The sequence below is a fragment of the Podarcis bocagei genome, assembly GCF_964188305.1.
Source record: "Podarcis bocagei genome assembly, chromosome: 3".
Classification (NCBI taxonomy): Eukaryota; Metazoa; Chordata; class Lepidosauria; order Squamata; family Lacertidae; genus Podarcis; species Podarcis bocagei.
In genome coordinates, this window is record NC_138127.1 from 110,845,322 (window position 1) to 110,862,777 (window position 17,456).

At 51.8% G+C, this 17,456-nt stretch overlaps 2 protein-coding genes across 2 annotated transcripts in view; both read left to right on the plus strand.

The window, feature by feature from the left end:
* SCARA3 (scavenger receptor class A member 3) overlaps positions 1–17,456 on the plus strand; it is a 129,223-nt gene that overhangs the window by 108,738 nt on the left and 3,029 nt on the right. The gene's annotated exons all lie outside the window — the stretch shown is intronic.
* Positions 5,292–14,811, plus strand: LOC308583965 (uncharacterized protein). Its single transcript, XM_081188504.1, has 5 exons — positions 5,292–5,771; positions 8,878–8,929; positions 9,039–9,114; positions 9,679–9,771; positions 12,315–14,811. Exons 1-5 carry the CDS (start codon positions 5,652–5,654, stop codon positions 14,614–14,616), a joined length of 2,643 nt encoding a protein of 880 aa, XP_081044630.1. The 5' UTR covers positions 5,292–5,651; the 3' UTR covers positions 14,617–14,811.

Sequence of the window (17,456 nt, forward strand, 5' to 3'; positions counted from 1 at the left end):
GCCTAGTGGGCTCGTTGAGGAGAGCGCGGCGCCCGGGTGGGAGCCTCGGGTTCAAATCCCCTCACCTCCGGCACGGCCAGTCGGCGCCTCTCGCCCCGGGAACGAGGAGCGCGTGTGGGACCCGTCAGGCATTTTGGACTACGACTCCCGTCATGCCCTGACATTGGAGTCGCCGCTGGGGCTGATGGGAGTTGGAGTCCGAAAGGAGAAAAGTGGCGGGCGGGAAACGGATTCTCCATTACGAGGCCTACCTCGCGGGTAGGAAGCGCTGAGGAAAGGAGGTCCGCGCCTGTTTATAGGAGGAGGTCGGGATATAAAATTAATATTAGACTCGTAGAATTGTATGTTTGGAAGAGGGCGCAAGGGTCATCTAGTCCGACCCCCTGAAGTGCGGGGATTTTTTTTCGAACCACGACCCTGAGATTCAGAGGATCATGCTCTACTGAATAATAATAATAATATTTTTTTATTTATACCCTGCCCTTCCCAGTTCAGGAAACCGAGCTCAGGGTGGCTTACAACAAATTTAAAACACTTAACTGATGCTAGAAAAAATAGCATAAAATATAGTATAAAGCGTAAATAACAATAAAATCAAAAATCAATTTAGGGGGGAAACCCATCGAATAAACATTGGATGATCCCCAGGGCTAGCTGGCTAAATTAGTCCTACTTGGGCCAGCGGGGAGGGGAGGCGAAGGGAAGGGAAGAGAAGGGAAATAAAAGATCAGGCTGAATTCAAATTAAAGGCCAGGCGGAATAGCTCTGTCTTACAGGCCCTGCAGAAGGAGGTTAAATCCTGCAGGGCCCTGGTCTCATGGGACAGAGCATTCCACCAGGTCGGAGCCACCACTGAGAAGGCCCTGGCCCTGGTGGAGGATAGTCTAACTTCCTTAGGGCCTGGGACCTCTAAACTACGATTATTCATGGACCTTAAGGTCCTCTGCGGGGAAGACCAGGAGAGGTGGTCCCATAGATACGAGGGCCCTAAGCCACAAAGGGCTCTACAGGTCAAAACCAGCACCTTAAACCTGACCCGATACTCCACCAGGAGCCAGTGCAACTGGTAAAGCACTGGCTGAATGCGCTATTTTAATTACTGTTTTTTTTAAAATCACGTACTTTAAATGTGAAAATATTGTGTTTTGAATCTGCTGGATGCGCTTAATCTGCCCTTGGGTTTTTTAAAAAACCCAACAATACCCTAAAACAAGAGCATATGAGAAACAAATATCCGAAGCAATGACAGAAATGAATATATTTTATCTTCAGTCCAGCAAGATCTGGAATGGGCTGTAACTAAGATGTCTGGGAAAATAGCCTCGCCAAGGGTGCAAAATAGCCTGGCATCAGCACACTTGCGGGAGTTTAAGGTGAGCTCAGGGTGGCAAAAGTGCCACCGACCTATGCCAGAGCCAGCGGGGTGCAGTGGTTAGAGTCCAGGACCAGGATTTGGGAGAGACCTGGGTTCCAATCCTCCCACTTGACCAGGAAGCTCCCTAGGTGACCTTGGGGGCCAGCTCTGGCCTGCCTCACAGGGTCATTGCTGGGATGAAAGGAGGAGAGGGAGAAACAGGTGCACCTCCTTGGAAGGAAAAGGCGGGTTACAAATGCAAGGCTTGTAATAATAATAATAATAATAATAAATTTTTATTTATACCCCGCCCTCCCCAGCCAAGGCCGGGCTCAGAGCGGCTTACAAGCAATAATAAAAACAAGATGAGTGATTACACCTTAAAAACAAAAATAAAATACAACATTAAAATAATGGAACATTAAAATATTAAAATGGAGCCTCATTGTAGGAGAAGGAAAAGAAAAAAGAAAAAGGGGGCGGAGGGAATCAAATTGGCTCCAATCCAAAGGCCAGGCGGAACAACTCTGTCTTACAGGCCCTGCGGAAAGAGATCAGATCCTGCAGGGCCCTGGTCTCATGAGACAGAGCGTTCCACCAAGTTGGGGCCAGTGCTGAAAAGGCCCTGGCTCTGGTTGAAGCCAATCTAACTTCCTTAGGGCCTGGGACCACTAGGGTGTTGTTATTTATGGACCTTGAGGCTCTCCGTGGGGCATACCAGGCGAGGCGGTCCCGTAGGTACGAGGGTCCTAGGCCGTGAAGGGCTTTAAAGGTCAAAAGCAGCACCTTAAATCTGACCCTGTACTCCACCGGGAGCCAGTGCAGCTTGAAAAGCACTGGATGAATATGCTCCCATGGTAGAGACCCTGTGAGGAGCCTCGCTGCAGCATTTTGTACCCGCTGGAGTTTCTGGGACAGCTTCAAGGGCAGCCCCGCGTAGAGCGAGTTACAGTAGTCAAGCCTGGAGATGACTGTTGCATGGATCACTGTGGCCAGGTCGGGGCAGGAAAGGTAAGGGACCAACTGCTTGATGCGGCGAAGGTGGAAAAATGTCGCCTTGGCTGTTGCTGTGACTTGCGCCTCCATGGAAAGGGAGGCGTCAAGGATTACACCCAAACTCTTAACGGAAGGCAATGGCACTAATTGGGCCCCCGCAAGAGAAGGGAGTTGGTCCCTCATCCCCATGCTATCCCGACCTAGCCATAGGACCTCTGTCTTCGAAGGATTTAGTTTCAATCGGCTCCCACGAAACCATCCAGCCACAGCTTCCAAGCATCTGGTCAGTGTGTAAGGGGCCGAGTTGGTGTGGCCATCCATCAGTAGATAGAGCTGAGTGTCATCAGCATATTGATGACAGCCCAGCCCAAAGCTCCGGATAATCTGGGCAAGAGGGCGCATAAAGATGTTAAAAAGCATTGGGGAGAGAATTGCGCCCTGCGGCACTCCACACACCAAGGAGTGGCGTGACGACATTGTACTGGAGTAATCAGCTGCGCATGCACCAGGCGGGGTGGCGCACACCAGGGCACCGTGCTGAGGCATCTGATGAAGACCTGCATTTTTAAAATGAGCTTAAAAATATATTTGTAGATGTTTGTATCTCTCATTCTCTCATGCCAGGCATAAAGCAGCTGGGTGCTCTGGCAGCTGTTTATCATCCTGTTTAAGGGCCCCTGTTTAAGCAAGTGCCTCAGGGTTGTAAAAGGAAATTACAGGCTAGGAGCAAAAGGTCACACTGACCATACAAATTACAGAATACAATCAAGCTGCAAAGACACAATTAAGAAGTTCTATTGTTTAACAGAAGACTTGAGCCACATCTTCATAAGGTTAAAAAGGGCAAAAGCTAATAGAAACAGCTGGCTAGGAAAAAGAGTTGTAAACTAAAAAGGCTGCTTTCAAAGATGTTTTACTGAGCCCTTTTTGAAAAGGCCTTTCCTTTCCTCCTAAAAATCTATCTATGTTATGTATGAAATATATTGACTTAAATGTAATTATGCAAAGGATTTAGAAAGTAAGAAATGTTAGATTCTTATGTTAGATTCTTATTTCATTGATGGTGTGTGAGAAGGTGAACCCAAGATCTCTTTAAGATAAAATTAGAACCATGCACCATCTGCTTTAGCCATCTGTTTCGCAGTGAATAGGGTAGCAGGGGCCAAAGATGATCTGATAATTAAGGTGCCTGGTCGAAGTAAATGTAAGATATATGGCTACTTGTTTGCCATTTATAGATAGAAGGAAATATAGCTCTTTGTCTCCCATAAAAGGTAATAGGAAATGGGTGTATCTTTTATGATTGGTTCTAGCAAACAGCCAATAGGAATTTCAACCAGGCTGATTGGACAGAGACAGCCAAAGGAGGAGCAAGGGGGCTGGGCTGAGGGAATATAAGTGCTGGCCATCAGGGCTGGAAGAGCAGAGCATTGGTAACCATATACCACTGTGTCTCTCATTTATTTGTCCGACAAATAAATTATTATTTTAATTTCTCTATTGCTGCGTTGAATATTTCATTCCAGCTAAGTGTTAACCACAAGCAGGGTGCTACAGTGCCAGGCCAGTCCTCAACACCAGCGCTGCTGGCCACACACCCATGGGGTGCAGAGGTTTTACGGAGCCTGCACACTGGTTCAGGCCTGTCCGCTGGAGCTAACCTTTCTTGTTTATTCCACCCTTGGATCATTTCAGTTGCCCTTTTCTGATCCAGCTGTACGATGATGATGATAATGATAATAATACCAATAATAATAATAATAATTTATTTATACCCCCCATCTGACTGGGTTTCCCCAGCCACTCTGGGCGGTTTCTATTAAAATATTAAAATACAATAACTCACCAGCTATTAAAAGCTTCCCTAAACAGGGCTGCCTTCAGATGTCTCCTAAAAGTCAGATAGTTGTTTATTTCCTTGACCTCTGGTGGGAGGGCATTCCACAGGGCGGGCGCCACCACCGAGAAGGCCCTCTGCCTGGTTCCCTATAGCCTCTCTTCTTGCAGGAAAGGAACTGCCAGAAGGCACTCGGTGCTGGACCTCCGTGTCCGGGCAGAACGATGGAGGTGAAGATGCTCCTTCAGGTCTACTGGGCTTTCAAGGTCAGCACCAACACTTTGAATTGTGCTCGGAAACATCCTGGAAGCCAATGAAGGTCTTACAGGACAAATGTTATGTGGTCCCGGCGGCCACTCCCAGTCACCAGTCTAGCTGCCGCATTCTGGATTAGTTGCAGTTTCCAGGTCACCTTCAAAGGTAGCCCCACATAGAGCGCATGGCAGTAGTCCAAGCGGGAGATAACCAGAGCATGCACCACTCTGGCGAGGCAGTCTGTGGGCAGGGAGGGTCTCAGCCTGCGTACCAGATGGAGCTGGGAGACAGCTGTCCTGGATACAGAATTAACCTGTGCCTCCATGGACAGGTGAGTCCAAAATAACTCCCAGGATGCGCACCTGGTCCTTCAGGGGCACAGTTACCCCATTCAGGACCAGGGAGTAGTTTCTGGGTCACCTTCAATGTCATACCCTCCCACATTTCTCCGGTGAAAATAAGAACGTCCTAAGGAAAATGGACACGGGTGGCGCTGTGGGTTAAACCACTGAGCCTAGGACTTGCTGATCAGAAGGTTGGCGGTTCAAATCCCCGCGACGGGGTGAGCTCCTGTTGCTCGGTCCCTGCTCCTGCCAACCTAGCAGTTCGAAAGCACGTCAAAGTGCAAGTAGATAAATAGGTACCGCTCCAGCGGGAAGGTAAACAGCATTTCCATGCGCTGCTCTGGTTCACCAGAAAGGGCTTAGTCATGCTGGCCACATAACCCGGAAGCTGTACGGCGGCTCCCTCGGCCAGTAAAGTGAGGTGAGCGCCACAGCCACAGAGTCGTCGGCAACTGGACCTAATGGTCAGCGGTCCCTTTACCTTTAAGGAAAAGACATTCCAGGTTCAGATCAGAAACTGGGATGGCTTCTGTCCATCTGGGAAAGAGGGAGCCTTTGTGGGTCTGCAATATCCAGCACAAGCATGCTTGAGTTTCAGGTCCTCTCATCTCAGAATCGAAACCTCAGCTGTGGGGCAGGAGCCACTCTTGGGGGTCAGGGGGCAGTTGCCTCTCAGCCCAGCCCAGCTCAGAGGGCTGGATGAATGCCACCCATTCTGCTGCTGGCTGACTGATCACAGAGAGGCCCTGAGCCAACCAGGGTGGACTACAGAAGACATTTGTGATGCAAGCGTTACCTCGGGAGAAGGGGCCCTGTGAACTCCCTGCCTGGAGTCCGGCCAGAGCAGCTGCCTTGCCCCAAGACCATGCTGGCAAACCTGCTGGATGCCATCCCAAATAGCTGCCACTTGCTGTTGCTGCTGGTGGTGGTGCTTTTGTTGCTGTTCGCCGGTAACTGGGCTGCTGAAAACGTGAGAATATCCTGGGTAAGTAAGGCTCAGCCTCTGAACCCAGGTGAGATCTGGGGTTCTGGTTCTTGGCACCGAGAACAGCATAGCCTACCAACCGGTTGCTGCTGGACTCGCTGCCTCAAGTGGGAGAGAGTTCCACAGTCTTTACTACGCTGCATGAACGAGGGCTGCATTTTATCTGCCCTCAATCTTTCAACATTCAGCGTTGTTGAGCATCCGCGAGATCTAGCATTGTGAGAGAGGGATAGAATCATAGAATCAATAGATAGAATTCAAGTTCCAAGAATCATAGAATCAATAGATAGAATTCAAGTTCCAAGAAAGGAGATTCCGACAAAACATTTGGGAAAACTTGTTGATGGGAAGAGCTGTTTGACAGTGGAACTGGTGGACTCTGCTCAGCTTTAGCTGAGATTCCTGCATTGTAGGGGGTTAGAATAGATGACCTTTGGGTCTCTTCCAACTCTTAAGATTCTGTGATTCTCCCTCTGCTTTCTCCATGCGGTGCATAATTTTAAAAACTTTTAACAAACTATTCTGGCACCTCTTATGTGCCTTTTAAAAAAAGTCCCAAAGGTTAAATAACAACAACAACAACAACAATGTATAATTTATACCCCACCCATCTGGCTGAGTTTCCCCAGCCACTCTGGGCAGCTTCCAACAAAATATTAAAATACAGTAATTCATCAAACATTAAAAGCTTCCCTAAACAGGGCTGCCTTCAGATGTCTTCTAAAAGTTTGGTAGTTATTTTTCTCTTTGATATCTGGTGGGAGGGCATTCCACAGGGTGGGTGCCACCACCGAGAAGGCCCTCTGCCTGGTTCCCTGTAATTTGGCTTCTCGCAGTGAGGGAACCACCAGAAGGCCCTTGGAGCTGGACCTCAGCGTCTGGGTAGAACGATGGGGGTGGAGACGCTCCTTTAGGTATACTGGACTGAGGCCAGTAAATGCTAAAACCTTTCTTCATAGAAAATATGACTAAAACAACCGTTTAGTTTTCCTGGCTAAACATGTTTAGCTCCCTCGGGAGATGGTGGACCAGGGGCGCCAACTATGGGGGGCTGTGGGTGCCTGAGGTCTCTCGAGATCTTGGAAGCTGAGTTTCGGTACCACTGGAAGTCAGGTTCCAAGGCCGGTGGGGAGGGACGTCATGACATGGGGCCCAAGTTGGCTCCCCTGTGGTGGATTCTCCTTCCTTGGAGGTTTTTAAGCAGAGGTTGAACGGCCATCTGTCATGGGTGCTTTTAGCTGAGATTCCTGCCTCGCAGGGGGTTGGACTAGAGGACCCTTGGGTGTCCCAACTCTACAATTCTATGAAACCAGCCCTCCCCTCACTTGTGATTCCTAGCTGCAAGGCGCTTTCAGATGCAGATCACCTCTGGCAGTGGAGGCAGAGGGACAGATCCATCTTTGTGCTCTCTTTACACCAGCATTTCTCCTGGCCCGACAAAATGACCCTCCTCTCCTCTCTCCCTCTATGCTGTTCTGATGCTTTCAGAGGAAGCAGTGAGGGCCAATTCTTTAAAACAGGATTGGACAAGTTCATGGTGGAGGAGAAGGCTATGGATGGCTCCCAGCCCCATTAGCTCTGCCTCCACATTCAAAGTTGAGTTTCCCTTGAAATGAGGCTGTATTTTAATATTTTAATGTTTTAATGTTGTATTTTAATCTTGTTTTTAAGTTGTATTTCAATCAATTTGTTTTTATATCAGGTGTTAGCCGCCCTGAGCCCGGTCTTGGCTGGGGAGGGTGGGGTATAAATTATTATTATTATTATTATTATTATTATTATTATTATTATTATTATTATTATTAAAGGCAGGAAGGCTTGTGAATTCAAGCTGCTGGGATCCACAGGAGGCAAAGGCGCTCTTGGGCTCAGATCCCGCTTACGGGTTTCCCAAAGAGCAGCCTTTCTCAACCTGTGGGTCCCCCGATGTTGTTAAACTACAACTCCCATCACCCCTGGCTAGCAAGGCCAGAGCTCAGAGATGATGGGAGTTGTAGTCCAACAACATCGGGGAACCCACAGGCTGAGAACTGCTGCCATAGAGGGATGTGGGTGGCCCCTGTGAGAGCAGGATCCTGGGCAAGACGCGGCAGCTAAAAAAGCCAATGCAATTCTGGGCTGCATCAATAGGAGTATAGCATCTAGATCAAGGGAAGTAATAGTGCCACTGTATTCTGCTCTGGTCAGACCTCACCTGGAGTACTGTGTCCAGTTCTGGGCACCACAATTCAAGAAGGACACTGACAAACTGGAACGTGTCCAGAGGAGGGCAACCAAAATGGTCAAAGGCCTGGAAACGATGCCTTATGAGGAACGGCTAAGGGAGCTAGGCATGTTTAGCCTGGAGAAGAGGAGGTTAAGGGGTGAGATGATAGCCATGTTCAAATATATAAAAGGATGTCACATAGAGGAGGGAGAAAGGTTGTTTTCTGCTGCTCCAGAGAAGCGGACACGGAGCAATGGATCCAAACTACAAGAAAGAAGATTCCACCTAAACATTAGGAAGAACTTCCTGACGGTAAGAGCTGTTTGACAGTGGAATTTGCTGCCAAGGAGTGTGGTGGAGCCTCCTACTTTGGAGGTCTTTAAGCAGAGGCTTGACAACCATATGTCAGGAGTGCTCTGATGGTGTTTCCTGCTTGGCAGGGGGTTGGACTCGATGGCCCTTGTGGTCTCTTCCAACTCTATGATTCTAAGATGATCCAGCAGGCGCTTCTTATGTTCTTAAGGGGAAAAAACTGAGGGGAACCTGAAACACACCAAGACTAACAGGGCCGGCACTACCATGAGGCAGGGTGAAGCAGTGGCCATAGATGGCAATCAGGGTGGGACAGAGCTCTGCCTGTGTGACATGCAACTTGCCCTGCACTCACTGAACCAGGCCGCTGTCCTCGGGGCATAAGGAAGGATGCTGAAATAAGATTCAGCCGTCTGCCTGGGAGGAGGAAACTCCTTGCACTTTGCTTTAGGCGGCAGAAAGTCTTGGACAGGCCCTGCAGACTACGAAAGGGATTCAGTCCCGCTCACCGTTTCCTCCCCTGCCTCTGTTGCCACCGCCTTGCTTTGCCTTCAGCTCTGTTCTTTTCGCCTTGCTGTTCTCTGACAGGTTCCTCCTTGTCTCAAGAAGAAGCAGACCAAGCACCCAGCAGCATGGATAAGTAAGCAGCGGGCGCCCTCCCACCTTCCTGCCCCACCCCTGTGGCAGCCGGGATGCTGCTCCTTGCGCCGCCATGCGGTTCACGGGCTCTTCCTTGCCTTTCTTTGCAGCACCTTTAGAAGGAGCAAGAGACATCAGCACAGACACGGAAGTGAGATGGAACACAAGCACAGAATCGGGAAAGAGGTGAGCCTCGATTTCTGCAGTGCAGGGGGTTGGACTGGATGACCCCAAGGGGGTCCCTTTCAACTCTACAATTCTGTGATTCTATGAAAAATCAGACAGGCAGCATCATCTGTCCCAGTTCCCAAAAGGTCATAGAAGTGTAGACACTGAGAGTCATCTAGACCATGGGTAGGCAACCTAAGCCCCGGGGGCTGGATCCGGCCCAATCACCTTCTCAATCTGGCCCACGAACAGTCTGGGAATCAGCATGTTTTTTCATTAGTAGAATGTGTGCTTTTATTTAAAATGCATCTCTGGGTTATTTGTGGGGCCTGCCTGGTGTTTTTACACGAGTAGAATATGTGCTTTTGTTTAAAATGCATCTCTGAGTTATTTGTGGGGCATAGGAATTCGTTCATCCCCCGCCAAAAAAAATATAGTCCAGCCCCCCACAAGGTCTGAGGGACAGTGGACCGGCCCCCTGCTGAAAAAGTTTCCTGACCCCTGATCTAGACGGACCACTAGCCTGATCCAGCATACTCTTATTAAGTTCTTATGCTGCTCTGCTTCTCTGGTTTTTCTTAGGTCATGCGAGACCCTAAGCTTGCATCGCACTCTGCACACCTTGGACAAGAACATCCAGTATCTCGCCTGGCAAATGCAACGCATCAGCGGCACGTAAGGCACTCCTAGACAACACCATGCGCTTGCAGTCTGAGGGTCTTGCAGATCCGAGCTTCCTTGGCACAGAGATGCCTTCACGCACACGCACACACCCCCGGATGCCCTCCAGATTATTACTATTTTAATATTTGTATGCCGCTCTTCATGCATAGATCTCAGGGCAGTTCACGGCAGTAAATAATAATAATAGTAATAATAATTTATTATTTATACCCCACCCATCTGGCTGGGCTTCCCCAGCCACTCTGGGCAGCTTCCAACAAAATATTAAAATACAATAATGCATCAAACATTAAAAGCTTCCCTAAACAGGGCTGCTTTCATATGTCTTCTAAAAGTCTGAAAGTTGTTGTTCTCTTTGACATCTGGTGGGAGGGTGTTCCACAGGGCGGGTGCCACCACCGAGAAGGCCCTCTTCCTGGTTCCCTGTAACTTGGCTTCTCGCAGACAGGGAACCGCCAGAAGGCCCTCAGTGCTGGACCTCAGTGTCCGGGCTGAATAATGGGGGTGGAGACGCTCCTTCAGGTCTACTGGGCCGAGGCCGTTTAGGGCTTTCAAGGTCAGCACCAACAATTTGAACTGTGCTTGGAAACATACTGGGAGCCAGTGTAGGTCTTTCAAGACCAGTGTTATGTGGTCTCGGCAGCCGCTCCCAGTCACCAGTCTAGCTGCCACATTCTGGATTAATTGCAGTTTCCGGGTCACCTTCCCGCATAGAGCACATGGCAGTAGTCCAAGCGAAAGGTGAAACACAAACCGATCGGATCAATTTTCCAGGGGTTCCAGGCACAGGGTCTGTTTCCTTTTGGAAATGATGCACATAAAGACACCACAGATATATGGTTTATTCACACATATATACAAGCTGAGCCTACGATGGAGGGCTTCACAGCATTAACATCCCCAAAGGGCCTTGCTTCGCCAAGCCACAGCCTTGGAGTCAAACAGATATCAAGCATCTCTCTGTTTCTCTCAGGAAAGGGACCCCGAGGGTCATGCAGTACAACCCCCTGCAACGCAGGAACCTTTTATCCCCACATGGGACTCAAACCCACGACCCTGAGATTAAGAGCCTCATGCTCTACCAGCTCAGCTATCTAAGTTCCCATTACCTCACCAGGAAGCTAGCCTAGCTATTCCGAGAATTAGATGTATGCCAAGGCTTTCAGCCTAATGCCAACTCATAACAATATTTTATTATCTTTGCACTTTTGTCCCTCTGGGCAACGGTGCTTTGTGGTTTATTTCTTTTTACCCTTCTGTTTTCTTTCACAATGTTCTTCTTCTTGTTCTAAGAAAACTGCTCCCTTTCCCTTATGGGGTATTCTAGAACCTGGATAGCAGGGGTAGGCAAACTAAGGCCCCGGGGGCCAGATCTGGCCCAATTGCCTTCTTAGTCCGGCCCGTGGACGGCCCAGGAATCAGCGTGTTTTGACATGAGTAAAATGTGTGCTTTTATTTAAAATGCATCTCTAGGTTATTTGTGGGGCATAGGAATTCGTTCTCCCCCCCCCCCCATATAGTCCGGCCCCCCACCAGGTCTGAGGGACAGTGGACTGGCCCCCTGCTGAAAAAGTCTGCTGACCCCTGCCATATAGAGTCCTTTTGTAGGTTCTCTGTTATTAGGAGAAAACAGCAGAGGCCAAGAAGAGAATATTGAGAAGCAAAGCAGCTAGTAAACCTGATCTTTATTAAACTGCTGCAACAGGGTCACCGCTCCCCACACACTGGAGGGATAACCCTGAACAGTGGTGTGCAAGCTCTTATATAGACTTTTGAAATTGCCCACCCTGTAGCCCAAGAGCAACCCCCAAAATATCATACATACATCACAGGAGGAGGCTATCTACAGTAGAACTCCTGCCTGCCAGGATACCTGATAATGGTCACTGATTACATTACCTGGGCAGCCTGGCCATTCTTTTGTGATGCTTAATACTTTAGTTCCTGAATCCAGGTCACAGGCTCACCTTATTCATACACAAATACCCCCTTAAGAGAGGATTGCAAGTAAAAAGACAATGGGAAGGCTTTCCCCATTTGCCTCCCTTCCTGCAGGGGAATATTTAAGGTCACTGGGAGAGCTGAAATGGCTTCAGGATTGCTCTCCCGTACCTTTTCAGACACATGGTTCATATAATTAGATAAGTGTGCATTTATGAGTACAGTCATACCTTGTGTTGCGTTTGCTTCAGGTTGAGTGTTTTCAGGTTGCGTCCCGCGGCGACCTGGAAGTACCGGAAAGGGTTACTTCCAGGTTTCGCTGCTTGCGCATGTGCAGACGCTCAAAATGACCGCATGTGCAGAAGCGACAAATTGTGACCCGTGTACGCGCAGACACGGATTGCGTTCTGTTCATGTTGTGAATAGGGCTCCAGAACGGATCCCGTTCGCAACCAGAGGTACCACTGTATTCTATATTTGAGACCTTAAGATTCTTATAACATTCCGTTGCTGGTGACAAACAAGACGAACCGAAAGAAGACCTGTTCTGACCACCTTCCTTTGCCTTTCTGCCTCTCCCCTACCCTCTCCAGGATCTCGCGGACCCCGTCCAATGTCTCCATGGGGTCCGTCACCTCCATCTGCAGCTGGGGCCATTCCTCAGGAGGAGGAGGAGGAGATATAGAGGAGGAAGAGGTAGAAGTTGACACCACCTGCTACAGCTGGTCAGCAGTGCCCCCCTCCCTGGCTCCTACCTCCCTGAACAAAGCGGCAGCCCCAGCAGCTCATCTCCCCAAACCCCCCAGGGTGGTCTGCCACCAGCCCCACCACCAACCCCATCACCAGCCCCACCACCAGCCCCACCCCTGCCCCAAGCAGGACTCCAGCCTGTACCAGAAGCGGCTGCAGGGGCAATGGGGGAGCATCACGCCCTGCTCGGACTCCACCACCAGGCGCATCTGCACTCCCCCTCCCTGGCACCCCACCAACAAACACCCCAGCGGCCCGGCCCACCCACCAAAACCGTCCAACAGGATCGGCTTCCTAGACTACAAGTCCCAAGAGCTGCTCAACTGGCACGTCCACACCAAGCAACGCCAGAAGGAAGAGGACGCAGTGCTGGCAACGCTCTCTCGCCGGGACCCCAGCCCCAAAGGCAGGGCCTGGGTGGTCAGCCTCGAAGCTCCCAAAGGCGGGGTCCCCCAGTGGGCCGCCAGCCCGCAGCTGCCCACAGGCCAGAGGTCGCGCAGCCGCACGCCCCCTCAGCCCCACCCGGCAGGCCGCCAGAGCCCGCCCAAGACCCTCCACGTGCGCAGCCCGTGCCCCAGGCCCCCCACGCCGCCCCGGGAAGAGCTAATGACTCCCCCCATCCTCGTATGCAAGACCGTGAGTCACAGCAGCCTCCGGGGCCTGGCCGCGGGCGAGGTGGGCAGCGAGGCTGCCAAGGAGGGCCTGGAGACCCTACTTGGCCTCTTCGGTCCTGGCAAAAGCCCCCTGGCGAAGGAGCTGAGCAGACCCGGCACCCCCAAGGAGAAGGAGAGGGACGTCGGGGGCAGTCGGAGGCCCCACAGCAACCCCAAGGAGACCAGAGCCGCCAGCCCGAAGGCCAGAGCTGCCAGCCCAAAGGCCAGAGCCGCCAGCCCAAAGGCAAGAGCCGCTAGCCCAAAGGCCAAGCCCTTGGAGATCGAGATCAGCGCCACCCTGGACCGCAAGGTGCGCCGCCTGAGCTGGGCCGACGCCACTGCACCCGAAGCCCCCAGGCCGCTGGCAATCCGCGATGCAATGAGCGCCACCCACCCACCAGTCCTGGACCCGTTATTCATGTGCCAGGCGCAGTTGGAGATGCCCTGCTTGGCCCTGGGCCCAGCCAAGGTGCAGCAGGAGGTGTGCCAGCCTGCTGTGCCACCCGGCAAGACCCCGTGCCTGGCCCATGCGCTGGTGGAGTCGCTGGACCAGGCGCAAGCCGTGCAGGACCTGCACCAGGCCCTGGCCAAGGGGCTGGGGAAGGGGCGCGGCCGGCCGTGCGTGGAGTACCCCGTCTGCCTGCTGTGCGGCCGCTGCACCCCCTACTGCCCCCACCCGCCCACGCGGTACAGCCCTTCCCTGGTGGTCTACCCCCGGCTGAGCGTGCGCGAAGGCGAGGTCCACATGGGCCTGGGCTTCTTGCTGAAGATCAAGCGGTCCGAGGCCAACGAGTGGGGGCTGGTGTGCAAGCCGGACGCCTCCCGGACGCGCCCGGGCAAAGAGGGGCCCCCCTCCAAGCTGGACAGGAGCAAGGGCAAGCGGCGGAAGAACAAGGCCGCCGCCCCTCAGCCTCGAGACACAGAGAAGGTTGTCCGCCTGCACAGGCAGCAGTCGGCAGAGAGGCTGGACACGAGGCCTAAAAACCACGGCCGGAGTGTTCCGAAACCTGTCTCGCCACCGAAAATGAAGCCCGAGCCGGAACTCCGAATGCCGGCCCCCAGCACGGTGCTTGCCGTGCCCCCCAAGAAGCGCCCCAACATCCTGAAGCGGCTGCTTCTCTGCATCAAGAACGCCTGGGCGAAGGTGCGAGGCAAACCTGTCAAGCCCCCCAAGAGGCAGGGCTCCCCGCCTGCCCTGCCCAAGTCCCCCGAGAGGCCGTGGTCCCCTTCGTCCTCTCCCGACGACTCCAAGCCCCCAAACCACGAGGGGATCTTGCTCCACAGGCAGGACTCTCTGCTCACAAATATAAATGCCTTGGAGCCCAGCCCCAGGCAAAGTTCCCGGAGGGTGTCCCTGCAGCTCGGCACGCCCAAGGCGCCACGGAGCCCCCAAAAGTCCGGGGCGCTGAAGAAATTGTCCAGGCAACCCTCCCCGGTGCAGTTCAAGAAGGCCTCCTCCAAGCAGAAATCCCACAGGAGCAGCGCGCCCTAAGGGCCTCGGCAAAGGCGCTCAGCCCGCTTGGCGCTGATACGGAAGGGGGGGGGGCGGAAAAGGCTCCATGGCCAGAGGGCTGGAGAAGGGACTCTCCTGCAGGGACCTTTGCTTTCCTTATCCTACTCCACAGGCGGGACACAGCTGGTCTGTGTTGCTTCGTTCCAGGCTGCAAATAAATTGGCTGGACGTTTACATCTTTGTTCCCCCATCCTCTTGCCGGTCCATTTGCACTTTCTCTGTGAGCTTGTGGGTGGGGGGTGTTGGTGGGAGTGGGGCAGAGAAAGAGGCCAGCTAGGTCAGCGTCCTGTTCTCAAAGTGGCCAAGCAGGTGCCCCTTTTGGGTGTTAACGGTGAAATCTGAGGGCTCCCTTGGACAAAAACCAAGGACCCCAGCCAGGAATAGCAGAGCAAAACAGCAGCCAGGAGGCTTGGTCTTTATTGAAGACTGTCGTGACAGGACTCCCACCTGCCACCAGGTGGAACAAGATGGAAGCCCCGAACAAAAGAGCCCCCAAACTTTTATTAGCTGCTCATCCCCATGTTACACCCCCCCCAAACTACATCACGGTTACATCATGAAAGGAGAGGTCTGGTGGCAGTAATCTGAGCATCCTGGACCCTGCCCCATGGTTCCCCTTGCCCTCCACCAAACACCCATCCAGTGTAACAAAAAAATGTATTTACATTTCCCTGTTTCCCAGCCAAGCTCATCCCACCCTTTTGTCTTCCTCTGGGTTTGTTATTTCTGGAATGGCTACCTGTCTGGCACTCAGGTATCAAGATGCCAGGAATTATCCCGCAGGCAGAGGGGCTGCTGAGTAGCTGAGCTCACAGGTCTAGATGAATTTCTGAAGTTTTCCCAAAATAAAAAAATTCCTTCCAGTAGCACCTTAAAGACCAACTAAGTTAGTTCTTGGTATGAGCTTTCGTGTGCATGCACACTTCTTCAGATACACCTTGTGAAGTGTGCTTGCAACGAAAGCTCATACCAAGAACTAACTTAGTTGGTCTTTAAGGTGCTACTGGAAGGAATTTTTTTATTTTGACTATGGCAGACCAACACGGCTACCTATCTGTAACTGAAGTTTTCCCAGTGAGCCAGTACAGAGATACATTGATCAGTATCGTGCAGTAGAGGCCCTTTGAATACATAGGAAGAAACTCTAATGAGGTGTTTTGTGGGGATAAATCACAAAAGTCACAATAGTGGACATTTGTTTCTGAGTAAGCAAGCAGAGAAGCAGCAGCGACCCTCTCTGAGATTATTTGGAAGGGATCACTAAGGATCATTTAGCCCAACCCCATGCAATGCAAGAAACTCGGGATCTCCCTGAGCTGCCCTGAGCCTAGCAATCCAGCCAGCAAGCCATCAGACGCGCAAGTTGATCCGTCGGAATCCGGGCAAGCGCGCTGCCTGCTCCTCCCGTCGCTCCACGAGAAACTACAATCCCCACAATGCCTTGAACCCAAACCCGGGCTTCTCCCATCATTTGATTGGCTAGGGCTTGTTGACAGTGAGAGATTGGCGCTTTCTATTGGCCGGGGAGCCCGCGAAAGGCGGGCTTCTTCCTTTAGTCCCGCCTCCAGAGGCTACGCTCTGTACTCGGGCCAATGATCGCCGAGGCAGCGATGGGACTGGCGGCGCGGCTGGCCAATGGGCGTGAAGGCGCGAACGGGGAGCGTTTCGAACGGAGCCGCGGCGCCGTGAGGGGAAAAGAGCGGCGGGAAACGTGAGGTAAGAAACGGAGCAAAAGGGCGGTTTTTTGTGAGGGGGAAAGTGGCGGGAGGCGATGTTTTTAGGGTTTTAATGGTGCCTGAAATCTCCCTCGGCTCCTTTCCCGGGCGAAGAAGCCTCGGTCGAGGCGCCTCGGCCCACTTTGGCGCGGAACTCCCCGCACGTAGAAAAGGAGCCCCTCAGGGAGAAAGCGCGGAGGGCTTGACCTAAGAGATAAAAGATAAAGCGATAAATAAAATGAAGGAGGGGGAGAAGAGAGACATAGAAGCGGTTCTCCTCCCTCCTGACGCCGGTGCTTGTGGCCATGCCGTGAAGCTGGGGTTCAGGACAGAGCCAAGAAAGGCAGGGGGGAAGCTGCGGAACTCCCTGCCACCGGAGGCAGCGATGAGATGGCGGGCGGGAGCAGCCAAAGGCCACGACAGAGGGAGAGAAATAACTATATGGAGAAGCAGGACCTCTCTCTCCCCCCCCCCCGGATATGTGTGTGTGTGTTTAATCTATATAAAGATAGCTTTAAAAGATTAGACAAATCCACGGGGGGAGGGGGGTTGGGGCTGGACTGGATGACCCCTGAGGTCCCCTTCCTGTTGGGTCTGGCTTCAAACCCTGAACCATCTTTGCAATAGAGAGCCAATGAATTGCAGACAGGGAGGATCCATGAAAAGATCTTTATTTTGCCTAAGTACAGTGGTACCTCGGGTTACAGACGCTTCAGGTTAAAGACTCCACTAATAATAATAATAATAATAATAATAATAATAATAATAATAATAATAATATATTTATTGTCATTGCCCCCTCTCGGGGACAACGAAATTACTAACCCAGAAATAGTGCTTCAGGTTAAGAACTTGGCTTCAGGATGAGAACAGAAATCGTGCTCCGGTGGCGCGGCAGCAGCAGGAGGCCCCATTAGCTAAAGTGGTGCTTCAGGTTAAGAACAGTTTCAGGTCAAGAACGGACCTCGGGAACGAATGAAGTACTTAACCCCCGAGGTACCACTGTACATGTGCTCTGATGGTGTTTCCTGCTTGGCAGGGGGTTGGACTCGATGGCCCTTGTGGTCTCTTCCAACTCTATGATTCTATGATTCTATGTACAGA

Excerpts from the sequence above, each read along its gene's own strand:
- LOC308583965 (XM_081188504.1), top strand. The coding sequence starts at position 5,652 with ATGCTGGCAAACCTGCTGGATGCCATCCCAAATAGCTGCCACTTGCTG. Across the intron at positions 8,930-9,038 it reads GCACCCAGCAGCATGGATAA|CACCTTTAGAAGGAGCAAGA; the intron begins GTAAGCAGCGGG and ends CTTTCTTTGCAG. Across the intron at positions 9,115-9,678 it reads AGCACAGAATCGGGAAAGAG|GTCATGCGAGACCCTAAGCT; the intron begins GTGAGCCTCGAT and ends GGTTTTTCTTAG.